Below are 15,377 nucleotides of genomic sequence, written 5' to 3'. Positions count from 1 at the left end.
ATCACCAGCTCAAAATCGCGCATATTCTTCCAGACCAGCGAGGCTGTTATGAGTTCACCTTCACCGGATCGCCTCCCAGTTGTAGTCTATAAATCCTCACCCAGGCACGCCGTGGAGATGAACAGCCCACCGCTTGACACAGCCAAGACAATACCTGGATCTCTGAGTGGTTTTAACAGCTCCAGTAACTTAGCTTCGATAGGAAGATATACTCGAAGGTGTGGAAGCCCCATGTCGTTTGTGATTCCATGCAATATCCGCCTACACTGACCGCCCAGGTGGTTAGTAGCACTCCAGATGACGCGACGACAACGCGGACAGCGACCAAAAATCTCGCAAATGACGGCCATATCGATCCAAACAAGTAGGGGTATCATGGGTGTTGTACGTTGACGTAGACTTTGTCGTCCAAGTGTCCCGTATTTTGGTACTCGTGTCAGCCCGCAAATCTATGTAGATGGCATGTCTCACTTCCAATAAGCTCAAGATCTTGGTGTACTGCATCGCTCTCGGTCGATGAATTGATAACATGGCTTGCATCCTTCTCTTGTCTGTGGCTATCATCTGAAAGACGTGTGCCCGCGCAAGGCCATGACGTCACGCGTTGCGGCGAAGCTGGGCCGCGCAGGACGTGTCTGCTGTGCCTCGTTGACATTGTCATGGAATTGATGCGTGCAGTGATGATGGAACGTCAGTATCGAGATGAACAGGATGGATGCTCGCATGCGAAGAGCGAAGGGTGGATGTGTCGTCAAAAGTAACCTCGGATTGAGCCTCCAAACGTCGCCAGCCCTGGCATCCGCGCGCTAACCGATCATCGACATCACGATTGGTTCCAACCTCATACAAGCAAAGGCTAACCACCGTAATAAGGTATGCTGCAGTCTACATCGTCATGAAATTGAACATTAACAACATCTCAATGTAACGTAGGCTTCTCACATTTTTCGGTTGAATTCTTCCAATGTCCCCTCCCGAGGTCATATCACGTGACCAGAAGCGACACATATACCTATCCATCTCTTACTACGGAGCAATAAGGTCTTCTCGTCAAACCCCTCATTATCTTCGATACCCGCTAGCACTACAAACGATGCGCTAGAATCAGAGCGTCTTGTTCACCTCCTCAGTCATGCAAACCTTGAGTTGCTATGCATCTCAGCCGTCATCCGTCAACCTTCGCCTCTCCACCAAACTCAACTCTTGAAACCTGCTCTACGATTCGCCACCGCCAGACGTACTGCTTTTTGGCTTCATACTGCATACCGTAGCCGTCATCTCCCCAGATTCGCGGAAAAACTCTCTCATACACAATATACGCACACTTGCAATGCTGACAATCCGCCTCGGACGCACAACAGCGCACTCGGTAAGAACAACGGACGATCGCATCTAGAAGGCCTCTGGGCGGATCTGTACCTTTTGATCGACAGGTCAAAAACAGGGCAGCTGCAGTAGGTGTAAAGTCGCAACCAAGATCAAGGAACAACGACCCGGTGTACGGTAGACCGTACCGATCAAATCCCAAGACTCATCTACAGAGACAAGACAACGATTGGCACACAGATCCTGCACCAACGCATCTGAAACCGATTCCGTGCGACAGTGACGGTGACTTGTCACCGTCAATCACACCTCTTAGAACCAGTACTTACGCCCTTGTCCCCTGGATGCCTCGCCTGTGTACATGGCCAACGCATCACAACGCCCCGCCTCTTACACCTCGTAATCCACGTATACCCATGCTCGCGATGTCAGGGTACTAGGCGAATTCGCAGCGTAAGGGGGAAAACAACTCAAAAAGTCGTTGTCGTGAATGACGATGAGGCTTCTCTGGACGCTGCACCGCAAAGCAGGTTATTGGGCAGGCGCGACCAGCGGATAGGAAGGCGCGACTCAACCCCGCTGCCGCCTCCTCGCTAACCCAACGCCCTATCGATTGCGCCAGAGACCGTGAGAAAGCCTCCCGCAGCATGTATGCACGCCACACGGCTCGACGTTTCTAATTTAGGTGTCTGGGTTCCTTAGCTAGGCAGTAACGGCGTAGCGCGCGGCGATGGATGTGTTGTTGGAAAATGGCGACAGTTTGTATCTCACCGGTCAAAGACTTTACGCCTTGCATACAGCATGTGTGTTCAGCAAGGGAAGCGCGTTCTAGAATGTGGAAGCCGAGGTATTGGAAATGTCTACATTGCGCTAGTTTGTGATCCATGAGAATATGTGAATTGGCTAGACATGTGAAATCGGCAGGGTGGGAAGAGACCGTTTCTCGAACCGCTCCTCTCTCTATCACGATACCCGTATCCAAGTAATTACTTCCCCAAGCTACAAGATTCCCCAATCTCCGCATCCCGCTCGAGCCCCCTCATCTTCCCTTCTCTCTCCTCATCAAAGAGATGAGATGAGAATCGGGCCGAAGGCGAAGAACGCACGTTTGCAAAAAAAACAAGACGGAGTAGAAAAATGGGAAATGTACCAAGACCTACTAAACCAAAACGCCACTCAACAAGGCAATTACGCGAGAAAAGAAGGAAGGAGGAAAACAGGGACACGGGTCGGGGCACGGCAGACGGTAGGTAGGAGCCGATTTTGCCGGTCCAGGAACCTGGTTGCGTTCTTCTGGCGATGGATTGCGAGATCGTACAGTACTTCGACGCCCTCACTTGTCATCGGAAGGTAGAGAGCGAAACCTGTAAAACTCATTCTCCATATTCCTTCCGAACCACGCGTTTTTCTCGTAACGTGAGACGTAACGCTCTCCTATCCCCGTTCACATCCTCCAGTCGAACCCCATCAAATTACACTAAGCGAAAACAAGTAAACATGCGTTCACACAAACTGGCCTATGTTCACCGCACAGTAGGAGCAGGAATTCAACAACTAAAGGCTAACCGGCTACCCAAGTTCCCGCGGCTTGACAACCCGCGTACCCAGTAGCTTCATGTACATGCCGTCCAGGCTGCCATTACCGAGACAGCCTTCCAGCCCTATGCATACACGTACACACATCCATTCATTCATGTAAGTAAGACTTGGTTTTCTTCTTCTCTGCCTGCTGCAGATTCTGTTTTGCCCCGTTGCATTCCGCCCAATCACCGACATGTGACGTCGGGCGTGGCTTACTTGCCTAGTTTCTTGATGTCAGCACACATCCTTCAGCTGAGTGGCGTGCCGCTTTGCTGACGACGGACGGCAACTGAAGACTTGGCTTCTTACCGTGCCTCGCCAATTCAAGCCACTGGCGTTCAGGGGGGTGAGAACTCTAATCCTTCGTCGTCTTGGGCCATTATAGCCGTAGTCTGTTGTAAGTAGAGTAGTCAAGCGAGTCACTCCCGTCAGATCGACCTCCACGCCGCAAAGACCATGTCAAATTTGAGAAGGATGGATTAGAGAAGAAGTTCGTGATTCTACTATATGCTATGCAATGAGCCCGTAATCCCTGGTACTCATGCTACGTGTCGATCGTTAGGTGTGCCCATTTTGTGTCTATAACGCCCCGATTATGATGATGGATACTACAACGCCGCTCGCATTCCTGGTATGCCAAGCAACCTGTTGCGGCGGAGAGAGTGAATTAAGAAAAAACAACAGTAGGTGGGCCCGTCCATGCTCCAAAACCGTACATGCAAAGTACCCAGTGCCAGAATGCTGCCCAGAAGAAGCCCCAGATGTTGCCAGATGATACAAAATTAAACGCTGTAAAAACATCAATGCAGTTGGTGCCCGCCCGTAGTGGTGGTAGGACGTGAACGCGGGAGAAGGCGATCAAGGTGGAAGCCGTAGCGAAATTATCATTATCGTAATGAAAAATTAGACTTGTTCGGTAAAGGCTGATTTCCGCGAATCACCGGATGTCCTCCTCTTCTTCTGGAGCTTCTTCGATGTTCTCCGCTCGGCAAGCTCAACCTCCTCAGGGGTGGGTGGCTGGAATGTGCCTGGCTTCAGGACCTGGAAGCCAGAGTTGACGGAGCGCAGGACGTGGTCATCGCGATCCTGGTTCTGCTCGGTGTTGACCTCGTACGGCACCTGATCGTAGCTGTATTGGTGGTGAGGGCCACGGGGTTCGTAGGTGTCGGGGTAGTAGGGAGCGTTGGGCGCGTAAGACTCGGTCAGGGGAACCGCTTGCCTTGCCTGGTTCGCTGCGTTGCCATCGTGACTCGGTCCGGCAGAAACGTCTTCAGCTTGGTCGGCGACAGTAGCTAGCGGAGGAGAAGGTGACTTCTGAGGCATGAAATAGTTAACACCATTGACCGAGGACACTTGGTTGTCCGCCACGCTGGCCCACTCTCCGCTATTACCTGGCTTGCGCACTCGAGGAGTGAGCTGTCCAGTCTCGGCGACGTGGGAGAGGCGATGGCTGCGGAGGAGTTCGAGGTCGGTCTTGGGGTCGATGGGTTGGTTGGGCCTGAAGTATGCGGACTCGTAGGTGCGGACGTCTTGGCCCGCTGCCATGTAGTCGGACTCGTCACTGGTGCGGCGGCTGGAGTTGCTTGCAGACTGTCCATGTTGGCCGAGGGGAGCTAAGGTAGTTAGCATAGTTCAATTTATTGCGCATGCTGATACTCACGAGAAGTAGCGCCAGAGTTGCGGGTAGCGTAGGGAGATTCCAGGGCGTTGAGAGCGCTGTTGCGAGAGACGTGGTGGTTGCAGTTGCTGCAGCGGGGGCCCTCATGGTTGTGGGGACGAGCAGGAGAAGATGATCGGGAGTCCTGGGTTGAGACGGGCTCGGCGGAGACGGCGCGGTCGAAAGAACTGGGACCGCGCGAGCTGTTGCGGCTGGAACCTTGGGCGACTGGCCGGGGCAGTGAGAGCTGTGACTGCGAAGCGTATGGAGGGGCTTCGCTGACGATGGAAGCACGGCTACTGCCAACGGGGGTGTTGGTACGCGAGATCCAGACACCGTCGACCTCAATACCGCTCTGGATTGCGCGGATGCCGAATGGAATCTCATCTTTGGTCTCCTCAGTGACCTGGGTTACTGGCTGCGCCTCGAGCATTTCCGGAGTGGCTGCGCGTTTGCCTTTGTCCACTTTGCTGTACTTGCGGACCTTGTTCTTGTCGTACCATAGCTTGAGCAGGCCCAAGAAGATGGTGAGTACAATTCCGCAGGCCAGTACCTGTACGGCGTTAGCAGGCGGAGTCAGCGGTTGGTTGAAGTCCTTACGAAAGTCATCTTCTGCCATAAGGCCCAGCTTTGGAAGAACTCATTGCCGTCGGAGGATCCGAAGCCCATGTTTGCGGTGGAGTAGGAGTGATGTCGAGATCAAGGTAAGAATAGCAGGTGGGGCGGAGATGAGATGCAGGCAGGCACACTGTGAGTGACACCTGTCGGGGAGGAAGGTGCGGACGGGTAGGGCAGTAGCGAATGGGGGGTTCCTGATTAGATTGGTATCGATAGATGGATCCGAACAAAGAGGAGCGAGCGAGCGACAGGAGTCTCAGGCACGAGATTGGGGTACGACGCGGGGGTTTTAAGACCGGACCCTTGGACTGATGGCGTGGTAAAAACGAGTGTGTAACGTCGAGCAAGACGAGTGGATGGCACTAGTGAATCAGACCTGTCATTCACGCAGATGGGTACGGGGAGCGAGTCGGGGGCGGAAGGCACAGGGAGCGAGAGACAGGTTGGGAAAGGATTTATTATATTGCATGCAGCGAGATCAGCTCAACTCTCGGACCCGCTGAGAAACAACCCGTGGACGGCACACGGTGGTGAAAAGTTGGCTGGGTTGTCTAGGGCAGGCGCTACCCTGCTCGAGCGCTAAGTTAGGCAGGGGCGCTTGCAGGGGTCTCGCGACACGGTGCGGGATGTAGACTGAAATAGCAAAGACTAGAGCAAGCGACGATGTGGCACGTTGAATGTTTGAGTGATGATCGGCCACGGTATGTGGAGCTATACGAAGCAGAGTCAAGCCCTAACCTCTCGGGCGGCGCCAGGAGCATCGCGAGCCCATCGCGAGCCGCGACGCCGCACGTGTTTGAGGCCCGGGTAGGTGTAACATGAGGACAGAAAGTCTATATCGATGTAAGAATATCGTCGACGTTGATGGCGGAAGTCAGCCGCTGGGAACCACGATGAATCCGAGCGATGCTGGTAAGCTAAAAGGGAAGGCCCCAGGGGTGTGCGCGCTTGTGGACGGCTAGCGAGGATGACGAATTTCCCTCTATGGACTGCTCCGAGTGTTTCGGAAACACCAGCTCGATATCAACTCGTATTATTCCTCAGGTTGAGTGATCTTCCGTTCTGAGTCGGATGCGACCGTCTTGCCATTCCCTTGCCTCTGAAACACGAGGCTGTCGTCACAACTGCACCGCACGATCGCCTTCACACACAACAGAAGCGTCTTCAGCCACTACACACATTGCTAAGTGGGCTTCCAATTTTGGGGCGGGCGGATGGCGGCTTTGGCATGCCGCGGTCGTTGGATGAGACGGTCTTCCCACTTTCTTGCCCAAGGCCTTCCGCTATTCGTCGCTGCTTGGCACTCTTCAAGGTTCATCTCACGCATCGATCCACCAGATGGGTTTTCGCTTCTCCACCATGATGGTATCTCACAGACCTGGATGGGAGCGGGGCACGTCCTTGCTTGAGGGCACGGCGCACCGCATCTACTCTGGTGTAACGGTCACTCCCAGCACACCGCTCCCGGCCTGTTCCAAATTCTTTTCTCCAGCGCACGCTTTGGGGTCGTCTCCTCGCTCGCCACCATGCCGGGAGTGTATCGATTGTCTAGGCGAGCGCGGAATCTACTACCACTCGCCAGTGCGCACTGATCACACACGATCGTTAGTCATACTAACTGTTCTTTTCAGTACCTTCAAAAAGCATCATCTCTACACAATTACCCAACGAAAGCCCTTGCCATGGTGAACGTGTTGGCCGTACTCAATGTTGGCCCCTCGGTCGGTTCCATTTTTTTCTCCCGGCGTTCAGCCACAAGTCATCGGAAGCCACTTCTCGTTCTAGAAAATTGGATCATGACGAGACGATGATGGTGATTCCGTCTTGGTGCCTCAGCCAAGGCAAACGATGCACAAGGCGATTTAGTGCTGCAAAGTAAGCCGCGAAATTATTGATTCAACCCTAGTGCTCGTATCCGCGAATCCTTCGTACCCATGCCATCTCATGATCCGAAAACTTCAAATAATGCGCCGGCGCTTTCCAGTTTCTGGGCATTATAATCGCGCTCGTATAAGATTAGGAGCTCCTCACCAAAACCGCACAAATGAACGAGCTTTGTGCTGCAACTAGGCCGCAGTGGTGATCGAGGTGAGGGGAAGCTGCAAGGCATGATTGGCATCTGCTCCATGCACTTCGACAAGCGTCGGTGGGGATGTTTGCCGCATGCGTGTTTGCTTTGCAGGAGTCCAGCCTCGACGCAGCCTTGCGTTGAGCTTTCCACTGACCAACAATTAGCTACTAATGCTCTCTGTATCTAGCGCGATATTGCTGAACAAAAGCCATCAATGCGACTACATTCCTACACTTCACCAAGGCTGAGTTGACCTGACTACCGTACGCTGATCTTCCGACCCAGTGTCGCGGATACGGCATCTCCAAGTGGTTCATGTACGGCGAATTCCTTCTTCCCATGCGGCTACCGTTAGCAAGTATCCGTAGTATCCGTAGCCAGGGCAAACGGCATCTCAAAACACTCCAAAGTGTTGTCGGGGAGACTCAAAGCACCAGACCCTACTTACCGCGGTAGGTCCGTCTCGAGAGTTCGCAGGTACCATTCCATCACATGGATCGCCTGCAGTGTCTACACTCGAAATATCTCATGTAACTTCGCCGGGATCTCGAACGTTGCCGACCTTGCTTACATGGGCACAGCCTCATGTTCCGCACATATTACCCCGGTCACAGATCGAGTAAAGAGGGGCCGACAGCAGTGGAGTCGGCCGTGCGAACTTCGAATCGTGCAGAGGCTGATGGCTGAGGCACAGAAACCATCGTCTTTAACCGCGAAGATCTTCCAATGTTTCGGATATGAGGCGCAACCTCCCGTCGCAGCCTGATTTAGATGAGTTGCCTCATCACCGCATCACACCCACCTAGCGCAAGGTGCCGTAGCGAATATTCGTGCCAGCGCAAAGGTAAGGATACCGCCGGTGAGCAGTTCTCTAGTCGCGATAACGCAGGTCAGCCTGTGTGAGGTGCAAACAAGCTGTTTTGAGGCGCGGCTGTGGTGAGCTGAGGGGTTCTCTGGTACCTGACTTCCGTCGTGCATGCAGGGATCAGTCTGATCTGCGCCCCAGAGCGTGCCTGGTTCGACAGCTGATGAAATCTCTACAGACAACAGTCAATCAAGTCTGCGCGTCTGCGACATGACGTCTTTGGTTTTGCGCCAACCTCTCACACGAGGACATTCCAAGGTTGAATCGGGACTTGGTAGGTGCCGAGGCGATGCCACATTAGGGCAATTGGTTCCTGCCCGATTGGCGCCGCGCAGAAGTCATGATCTCAGCCGCGACCTACCATTCCTCTTCGCCTTTTCAATCTACACCAGCCTACTGAAACTCCCCACTCTGTTCTCGTACCGCCTTGTTTGATCCCTAGCGCCCTATCACCATGCCTATCCGCAATCCCTTTCGTCGCGCGGGTGTGCCTGAGGCCGTCGATGAGGCCCAGCGGAGCGCGCCGGAGAACGGTTTCAAGAGCACAGCTGTTTCGGGCGCCGCACCCGTGCAGGTCAAGGACCCTGTCGAGTACAAATTGAGTGGTGAGACTTCCTGCGAATGCGCCTGGGGCTCAAACATGAGCATGTTCCTGGGGCGGCATCACTGCATCGGCTGAGTGGGCGCTTACCATGTGATAGAAATAAACGACAGCGGCGTGTATCTACCGGTAAGCAATGTCAAGCCCATGTGATTGTGGATGCAGGAGGGAGAGCGACGCGCGCGTATGTCATCGCGTGAGACATTGATTGACGTTGCGACAGCCGAGCCCTCAGCAAGAGAAGCCCACCTTCTGGCACTCCAAGTCTAACATCTCGACCACATCTTCAAATCACCGCAGTCTGCTCGCCGAGAATGAGCCGTTTAGCATCTCGCGCGAGAGCTTCGACTCCTACAGGCGGTCATTTGTATGTTATGCGACCAGTGGCAAGACCCCGCTAATGGATATAGGACATTTCCGCGCGCTCCCCAATCCAAGACAATGTCCACGAGACGTACCCCCGCCAGTCGCTCGATGCGCGCCGCTCCGTAGATACCAGACGTTCGCTCGACGTCCGCCGTTCGCGCGCCACACCGCGCTCCTCGATGCAACAACCCCGCCACAGCGAAAGCCACGAGCAAGTGCCCGAGGAGGGGTTCGAGGAGGTGGGCCTGAACGACGAGCCGAAGCCGCAGCCAAAGAAGCGCAGCATCTTCTCGCGCTTCGGTGACAACAACAACACCGACAAGACAGAAGAGCGACCTAGCTCCAGCCATCACTTCTCCCTCACAGGCCGGAAGCGGGCTGAGAGCGGGGCAGGCTCAGAGCTCAAGCCTATGCCAAAGCCAGCGGCAGAGGTTCCCGCGGAGGCACGGTGATACATGTAGAGGATGAATTATGAATTGCGGGGGATCCAACACCGAAGAGTTGTATCAATGCTCCGGGAGAAACTGTTGGATACCGCATAAACGGCGTTAAGGACTTGGGTGTTTTCCACTATGCATAACTATCCACAGTGAAATGAGGATGTTCTCTATTACGAGACGGAGATTGTGGTCACACACAGAACGACGCGAATCCGTAGATCTCGTATACGAACACGCAGATAACTAATCACGAAATGCTATCGCTTATGACGCTCAAGATCAACTTGTCAAATTTCCCTACCTCGTGTCTTCAAACTTTGGACTCGTTAGACTTTCGCAAACTTGGTTGCGTACCCTGTGATTGATGTTCGCTCCTTTCCCTGCTAAGGCTAGTCGTTAGCTGGTCCACGTGTGTGACCTTCCATGCTTCGGAATCGGAGGAAGCAACTTCCGCGGATCGCTCCTTCCGGTCGATGCGGTCGATGATGTCATATAACTGGAGGTTCTGGTTTGACTCGTAGAAGCTGTGGCTTGAGCACCAACGGCTGTTGGGGCTGAGTCAATACAGTGAAAAGTCGTTGTTTTGTTGGGGTTACTGGAGCAAAACGCGTGTTCAGATCGAGATCGGAGTTTGGCACTTGTTGGTTATGGCGGTTGCGCCGTTGGAGCTTGGGGGCTTGGTGTGGCACTGGAGGGACTTGGCGGGGCGGCTGGCTTGAGTTGGTCAGGTGATTTGGAGGCCTAGGGGATGGGGAGATGGTTGGATGGGTGTGATAGGAAGTTCGAGCAGGACAGAGGAGGGAAGTAGCTCTTTGTTTGTCTCAGAGACTGGCTTTGGGCTTTGGTTAGACGTGAGGACTGTCGATGTGACATCTGGCATGTAACGGCACCAACGTGGACTTCCCCTCATCGGCCAGCATCGAGTTTCTCCACGTTATAGCTCATGAACACAACTACTTATATATGCGTCGAGAAGGTGCGATGTAACAACAAGAGACAAATTAGTACTGGTGAGATTTGGACTTCTCACCTCATCGCTGGTTGTTTGCTGTTTGGTCCGTGCGTCCCTTAGCGTCTGCTCGATATATACAACTTTTTGCCCGTCGCTCCTTTGCTCCTCACCGCGAACATTTCGTCTCTGCCACATATCCTGATGATGTGACAGTCGGCGCTTTGTTCGTTGGTCACGTTTACCTGTAAACACCTCGTCGCTCTTAACTGTAGCGCCCCGGATTGTGCTCTACGCTGTAGCACATCTAGGACATCCACTTTGGGCGCGTCTACAGGCCTTGTGCGGTAGATTCCCTCTTAGCTGGGTGGACGGCTTCGTTAGTCCTTGTGGCTCGAATACATTTTCTTCATGCTCCTTTTGGAACCCCAGTGCTGAGCTCTTCGCTGTAGCTCCTGGGATCACATCCACTTTGGGCGCGTCTACTTGCCTTGTGCGGTAGATTCCCTCTTAGCCGGGTGCACGGTTTCGTCAGTCCTTGTGGCTCGATTCCGTTTTCTTGAACCCGCATGTCTCAACCATGGGCATGCATCTACTCTTTTGGGGGACCCAGTCCCTAGGTACCATCTATCAACCCACACTCTTGTGTTGACATGATCAAGTCGGGGAGGGTATCAAATATCACGTAATCATCGCTGCACACTCAGCTTTGGTCGCGACAGTCAAACTAGGAAGTTTGCGCTGTGCTCCGCTGCGGAGTAGTTAGCATTTGTCCTCGCCTTCTCTGATACACACTTATCAGAGTCCATCGGCAATCGCGGTGAATCAGCACCACTGCCTCGGAAGATACCTGTATCCGCTATTCCAGGGTTCACACGCGAACGGATCTGGGTTCTCCGCAGCAAGGAACTCGACGATCTTTGTCTGCGCGACCTTCGAAGACAGGTAGCCCGACAACCCAGGCATATCCGCTGGCGGCAAAGCCGCTGCATCAGACTTCGCATTCGGAATGAAAGCCTGTGAAGGCGATAGTCATCGCTTCACATTCGTTTCATAGTCTGCCCACCAGTCTCACAGCGAACTCTGGACGATCCAGGACGGCGAAGAGAGCTGCGCTGCGGCAAGAACAAAGACATCCCATGCGCTGACCTGTTTAGCAACATTCTGCATCACAGTCTCGTCGGTTGCTGGAACGGAGAAGACCATGCAGTCTTACTTGCTGTACCAAGTAGCTTCTCGGTTTCGTGAAGGGTCGGCTCAGTACGTCTGATCAGGATCACTCTCGCTGCATGTGCTTTGGCAAAGGCGAGAGCGGTTGTGCGACCGATGCCGCTACCGGCTTCGGTTGTGATGACTGTTTTTCCTGTTTGACTGAGATTGGGATTTGATGGGTCGATGGCGGCGTAGGACTCGTTGGGCCAGGTTGCTGTGAGAGAAGGAAATGGACGCTGCATTGTTACTGGGAAGTGGACTGCACGCGATGCATTGAGGAAGGAGGCTGGTTAAAAGATTTTTGGGAAGCTTCGTGTGAGGAAGTCGGTAGAGCGTGTAGTTTGGGGGCGTAATTGTGACATTCTGAAAATATGCTCAATTGTTCAAGGAACGCATCCGTATACGTTCCATGTGTTCTCGTATGAGCTGACCTGTGGATGTACCGCATGTTGTCTGGTGTATAGCTTCAGTGGAGCGGGCAACGAGAGCTAGCATAGGATAGCCGAAGTGCTAACATGGGGTGGGGTACGTCTGAGCTGATATGTCCAGAATTCTGCGCTGCGCCTTGATATACCCGGAAATTCTTTGTGAGGGTTAACTGGTAGACGCAAATCCAGATTCTCCGGTCAGTAGCTAAATCATACACCTCTACCCTAAAACAGCTATAGTACAGACATGCGGATAGTAATATATACACACCCAAATGTCACCGAAGCGATTCATCGCCCCTTCAAGGCCGAGCTTCGTTGACAGTTTGCCCTCCTCATGTATGTGGAGTGTAAGGAAAGGCTGAAGGATCCGTCGCTGGCATCTGGCTTATGTCGCCATCACCCCCACCACCAAGATCCCACCAATCAGTCTGCCAATTCCGCGTGACAAAGTCATTCTCCAGCCCCCTCAAAAAGCCGAGAGATTGGAAGTCGCCATCCATGTTCGCTGAATAGTCCGGCATCGATGAAAAGGCCGACATATCGATATCAGGGAGTTCGCTGGCCATCAGGTTCTGAATCGTGTCAAAGCTTGTCGGTGGCATGTTCATGCCTTGAGCAACGCTGTCGCTGGAGTCTACAGTGGCTGGGCCTCTGCGTCTCTCGTCTTGTAGAGTCCGCGAGACCCTGTTCAGTGCATTGATCGTCTTGGCAAACGGCACCAAGTCCTGACGTTCTGTGCAGCTTTGTGCCATGGCGACGCCGATTGTCTCGAGAGCTTGTATGTCGCTTTCGCAATCGTCTGGATTGGTGCACGCCACAATATGTTCGTAGAGTGTGAACACGACGCAGAAGGGGTAGAGCGTTATGAAACTGGGCCAAGTCAGCGGATGCTTTGGTACGAAGTAAAGGGGATGGCGACTTACTGATTTGTAATGCTCTTGAACTTGGCGTTGAGGTTGATATCCGCATAAAAGTCAACGATAATGCTCAAAACTCTTCGTGCAGCTCTGAGTGGAATGTCTTTGGGCCCGGGCCTGGTTTGGTGCTGCTGTACCAACCTCTGAACACCGATGATAGTCGCATATATGTTCACTGAATTCGCGGTCAGCTTAGTTTAACTCATCCCCGGACTTAGCGTACTGATATGATCTGCCAGAAGACAGCGAACATCATCTGTAGTCTCTTTGGCGTTCATCACCTCCTCCAATCTCCATTCACTGATGAGGTCCTCCATTTGCGAACATGCCTCGTCAGCTTTCTGAACACAGCTGTTGCGATCGTGTGGCGGAAGCTCGTCAATGTAACCGATCGCCTCTACGGTCAACAGTGTATATCGCACCCACACGACACTGATGGAAACATGGAGCGCCGAAGGATGCATGTTGTCGGGACGAAAGAGTAGGGGTGGGCGGACCTTGTTTGGCGACCATCGCAGAACAGTGGGCTTCCCATAGAACAAACGGAAGAACGTGTCGATGGAGACAACATACCAGTACGTGTAGCGACCAACATCTCTCTCGGATTCTTCTTCGAAGGTCTTTGCCGGGACCGTGTCTAGCCGATCTATGCCGATCGACTTGATGTGTTGGCAAGATTTGCAATGGAATTTCCATGCCAGTTGATAGTCGTGAGCAGTCAGTGCCGTCCATGCTGAGAGGGCTGCAATATGTACGTCCATATTTGTGTCACCTGGAGACTCAAGCCAAGCGGGTACGCTCTCCAGCATCTTCATGTAGGCCTTCGTCGTGAGGTCTCCTCCCGGGCCGTCAGTCAGCTGCAGTCCGTAGAACAGAGCATTATAGCTTGAAGTCACCTAAAGTCAGCATGTGGTACACAGCCCCAGCAGGTATCGGTTACTTACTACATAACGCGGACCACGGGATCGATGTTGACGTAAGGAGACTTGATGATATCGGGAAGCGCGTAAAGAAGGTCAGTATCGATCACGGAACGAGCAAACGCATCTGGCGCAAGCATCGAGCTCATGACGGAGATGAAGCCGTCAATACATGTCCGCGCTTCTGCGGAGGATAGGTTAAGGTCCGCGCTGTGCGTTTCAGTGCGCACTCTCAACTTTCCAAGGTCTTCGAGCGCTTCGTTGAGAGACAGCATTGCGTTGTCGATGCTTGGTGTTGGTGTCGAGACTGGGGTAGCCTTATGTTGGAAGCTGCGTCTTGTATCCGTCGCGAGTCGGTAGATCTATCATGATTAGCTGTGATAGTTGAGAAGGCTTTTGAAGGCGCTCGTGTGTGCTGAATCGTGTCCTGATTGCTTCCGGCACGAAGGGATGGGCTTTTGGAATTGTATCGCGGAAGCCAACCCTTTTTCGCTATATGTACCTCAGGTGCTTCATAACACAGTAAGAGATAAGACATCGTAAGCCCACATGGGATGTCTCGACAGAACTTTGACGATGTGAAAGGCTATGATACCTTCGGGGATGTCGAGATATCAAGACAAGGCTCAGCAAACACGAGCGCCTCCGGTTGTGGCTGTTCTTACCCATGAATCCTGGCCATCAGCCACAGTTAACGATGCCTCGGGTGAAGGCACCGGAGTGCTCTTTCGGATACTATCGCGTCTGGGCACGACTTCGGATACGGATGACGAACGATCATCACCAGCGTCGCTAATTTGCTTCTCCAATTGTTCTAGTCGCTGACTGAGATGCTGCACGACAGCCTTTTGGTGGGCATGGCGCGGCCGTTGTCTTCGCTCTACATAATGGCATTCTTCCTTGGCGGCAATACATTGATGGCATATCGGCTCTGCTTTGTCGCATTTGATCTTCTTTCGTTTACAACGAAGACACTTCAATGGCAGCTTAGCGGATGCTCTGTTTTCGCAGACGTAGGTTTAGGGCAGGTACCTACGGCAAGCTTCATCGTCATCTTAAGAGCGTTCGGTAAAAGCACGCCGAAGTTCCGGAAAGAAAGTCGCGCGCAACAGCGGAATTTTCGGCGGAAGGCTTGCCGGGGTTTCGCGCATAGGAAATAGATAATGTGATCGATCCTTCGTAGAGGGTGGAGATGGAGGCTTGGTGCAGCACGGAGCCCGAGGGTTTCCACGGACTTTCGGGCTTTGCCGAATGTCCGCACCCTGCACGTTTCAGGAACCAACAGCAGCCCTGGACGCGAACGCTCACTTCGACTCATTCGCGCCAAGATTGCCGAAGACAACTGTCTGCAATCATGGCACCTGGGCATGGACTTCCGGTACTTTCGAGGCAGAAACTTACATCATCCACAGCCGTGAAGGCA

At 53.2% G+C, this 15,377-nt stretch overlaps 3 protein-coding genes across 3 annotated transcripts; 1 reads left to right on the top strand and 2 right to left on the bottom strand.

Moving 5' to 3' along the window:
• Positions 1–3,810: 3,810 nt before the first annotated feature.
• J4E84_005886 (uncharacterized protein) lies at positions 3,811–5,233 on the bottom strand (the record flags this gene model as incomplete). Its single annotated transcript, XM_049388478.1, has 3 exons — positions 3,811–4,520; positions 4,568–5,117; positions 5,165–5,233. 3 exons carry the CDS (start codon positions 5,231–5,233, stop codon positions 3,811–3,813), a joined length of 1,329 nt encoding a protein of 442 aa, XP_049244023.1.
• A 3,339-nt stretch (positions 5,234–8,572) lies between these two features.
• J4E84_005885 (uncharacterized protein) lies at positions 8,573–9,537 on the top strand (the record flags this gene model as incomplete). Its single annotated transcript, XM_049388477.1, has 4 exons — positions 8,573–8,723; positions 8,820–8,848; positions 8,943–9,086; positions 9,130–9,537. 4 exons carry the CDS (start codon positions 8,573–8,575, stop codon positions 9,535–9,537), a joined length of 732 nt encoding a protein of 243 aa, XP_049244022.1.
• A 2,912-nt stretch (positions 9,538–12,449) lies between these two features.
• On the bottom strand, positions 12,450–14,229 carry J4E84_005884 (uncharacterized protein; the record flags this gene model as incomplete). Its single annotated transcript, XM_049388476.1, has 4 exons — positions 12,450–12,987; positions 13,041–13,209; positions 13,258–13,919; positions 13,979–14,229. 4 exons carry the CDS (start codon positions 14,227–14,229, stop codon positions 12,450–12,452), a joined length of 1,620 nt encoding a protein of 539 aa, XP_049244021.1.
• Positions 14,230–15,377: the final 1,148 nt, after the last annotated feature.

This window comes from Alternaria hordeiaustralica (genome assembly GCF_023758085.1).
Source record: "Alternaria hordeiaustralica strain BMP 2776 chromosome Unknown scaffold_10, whole genome shotgun sequence".
NCBI lineage: Eukaryota > Fungi > Ascomycota > Dothideomycetes > Pleosporales > Pleosporaceae > Alternaria > Alternaria hordeiaustralica.
Note: the sequence above shows the minus strand (reverse complement) of the source record. Positions and strands in the feature narration are given on the sequence as shown.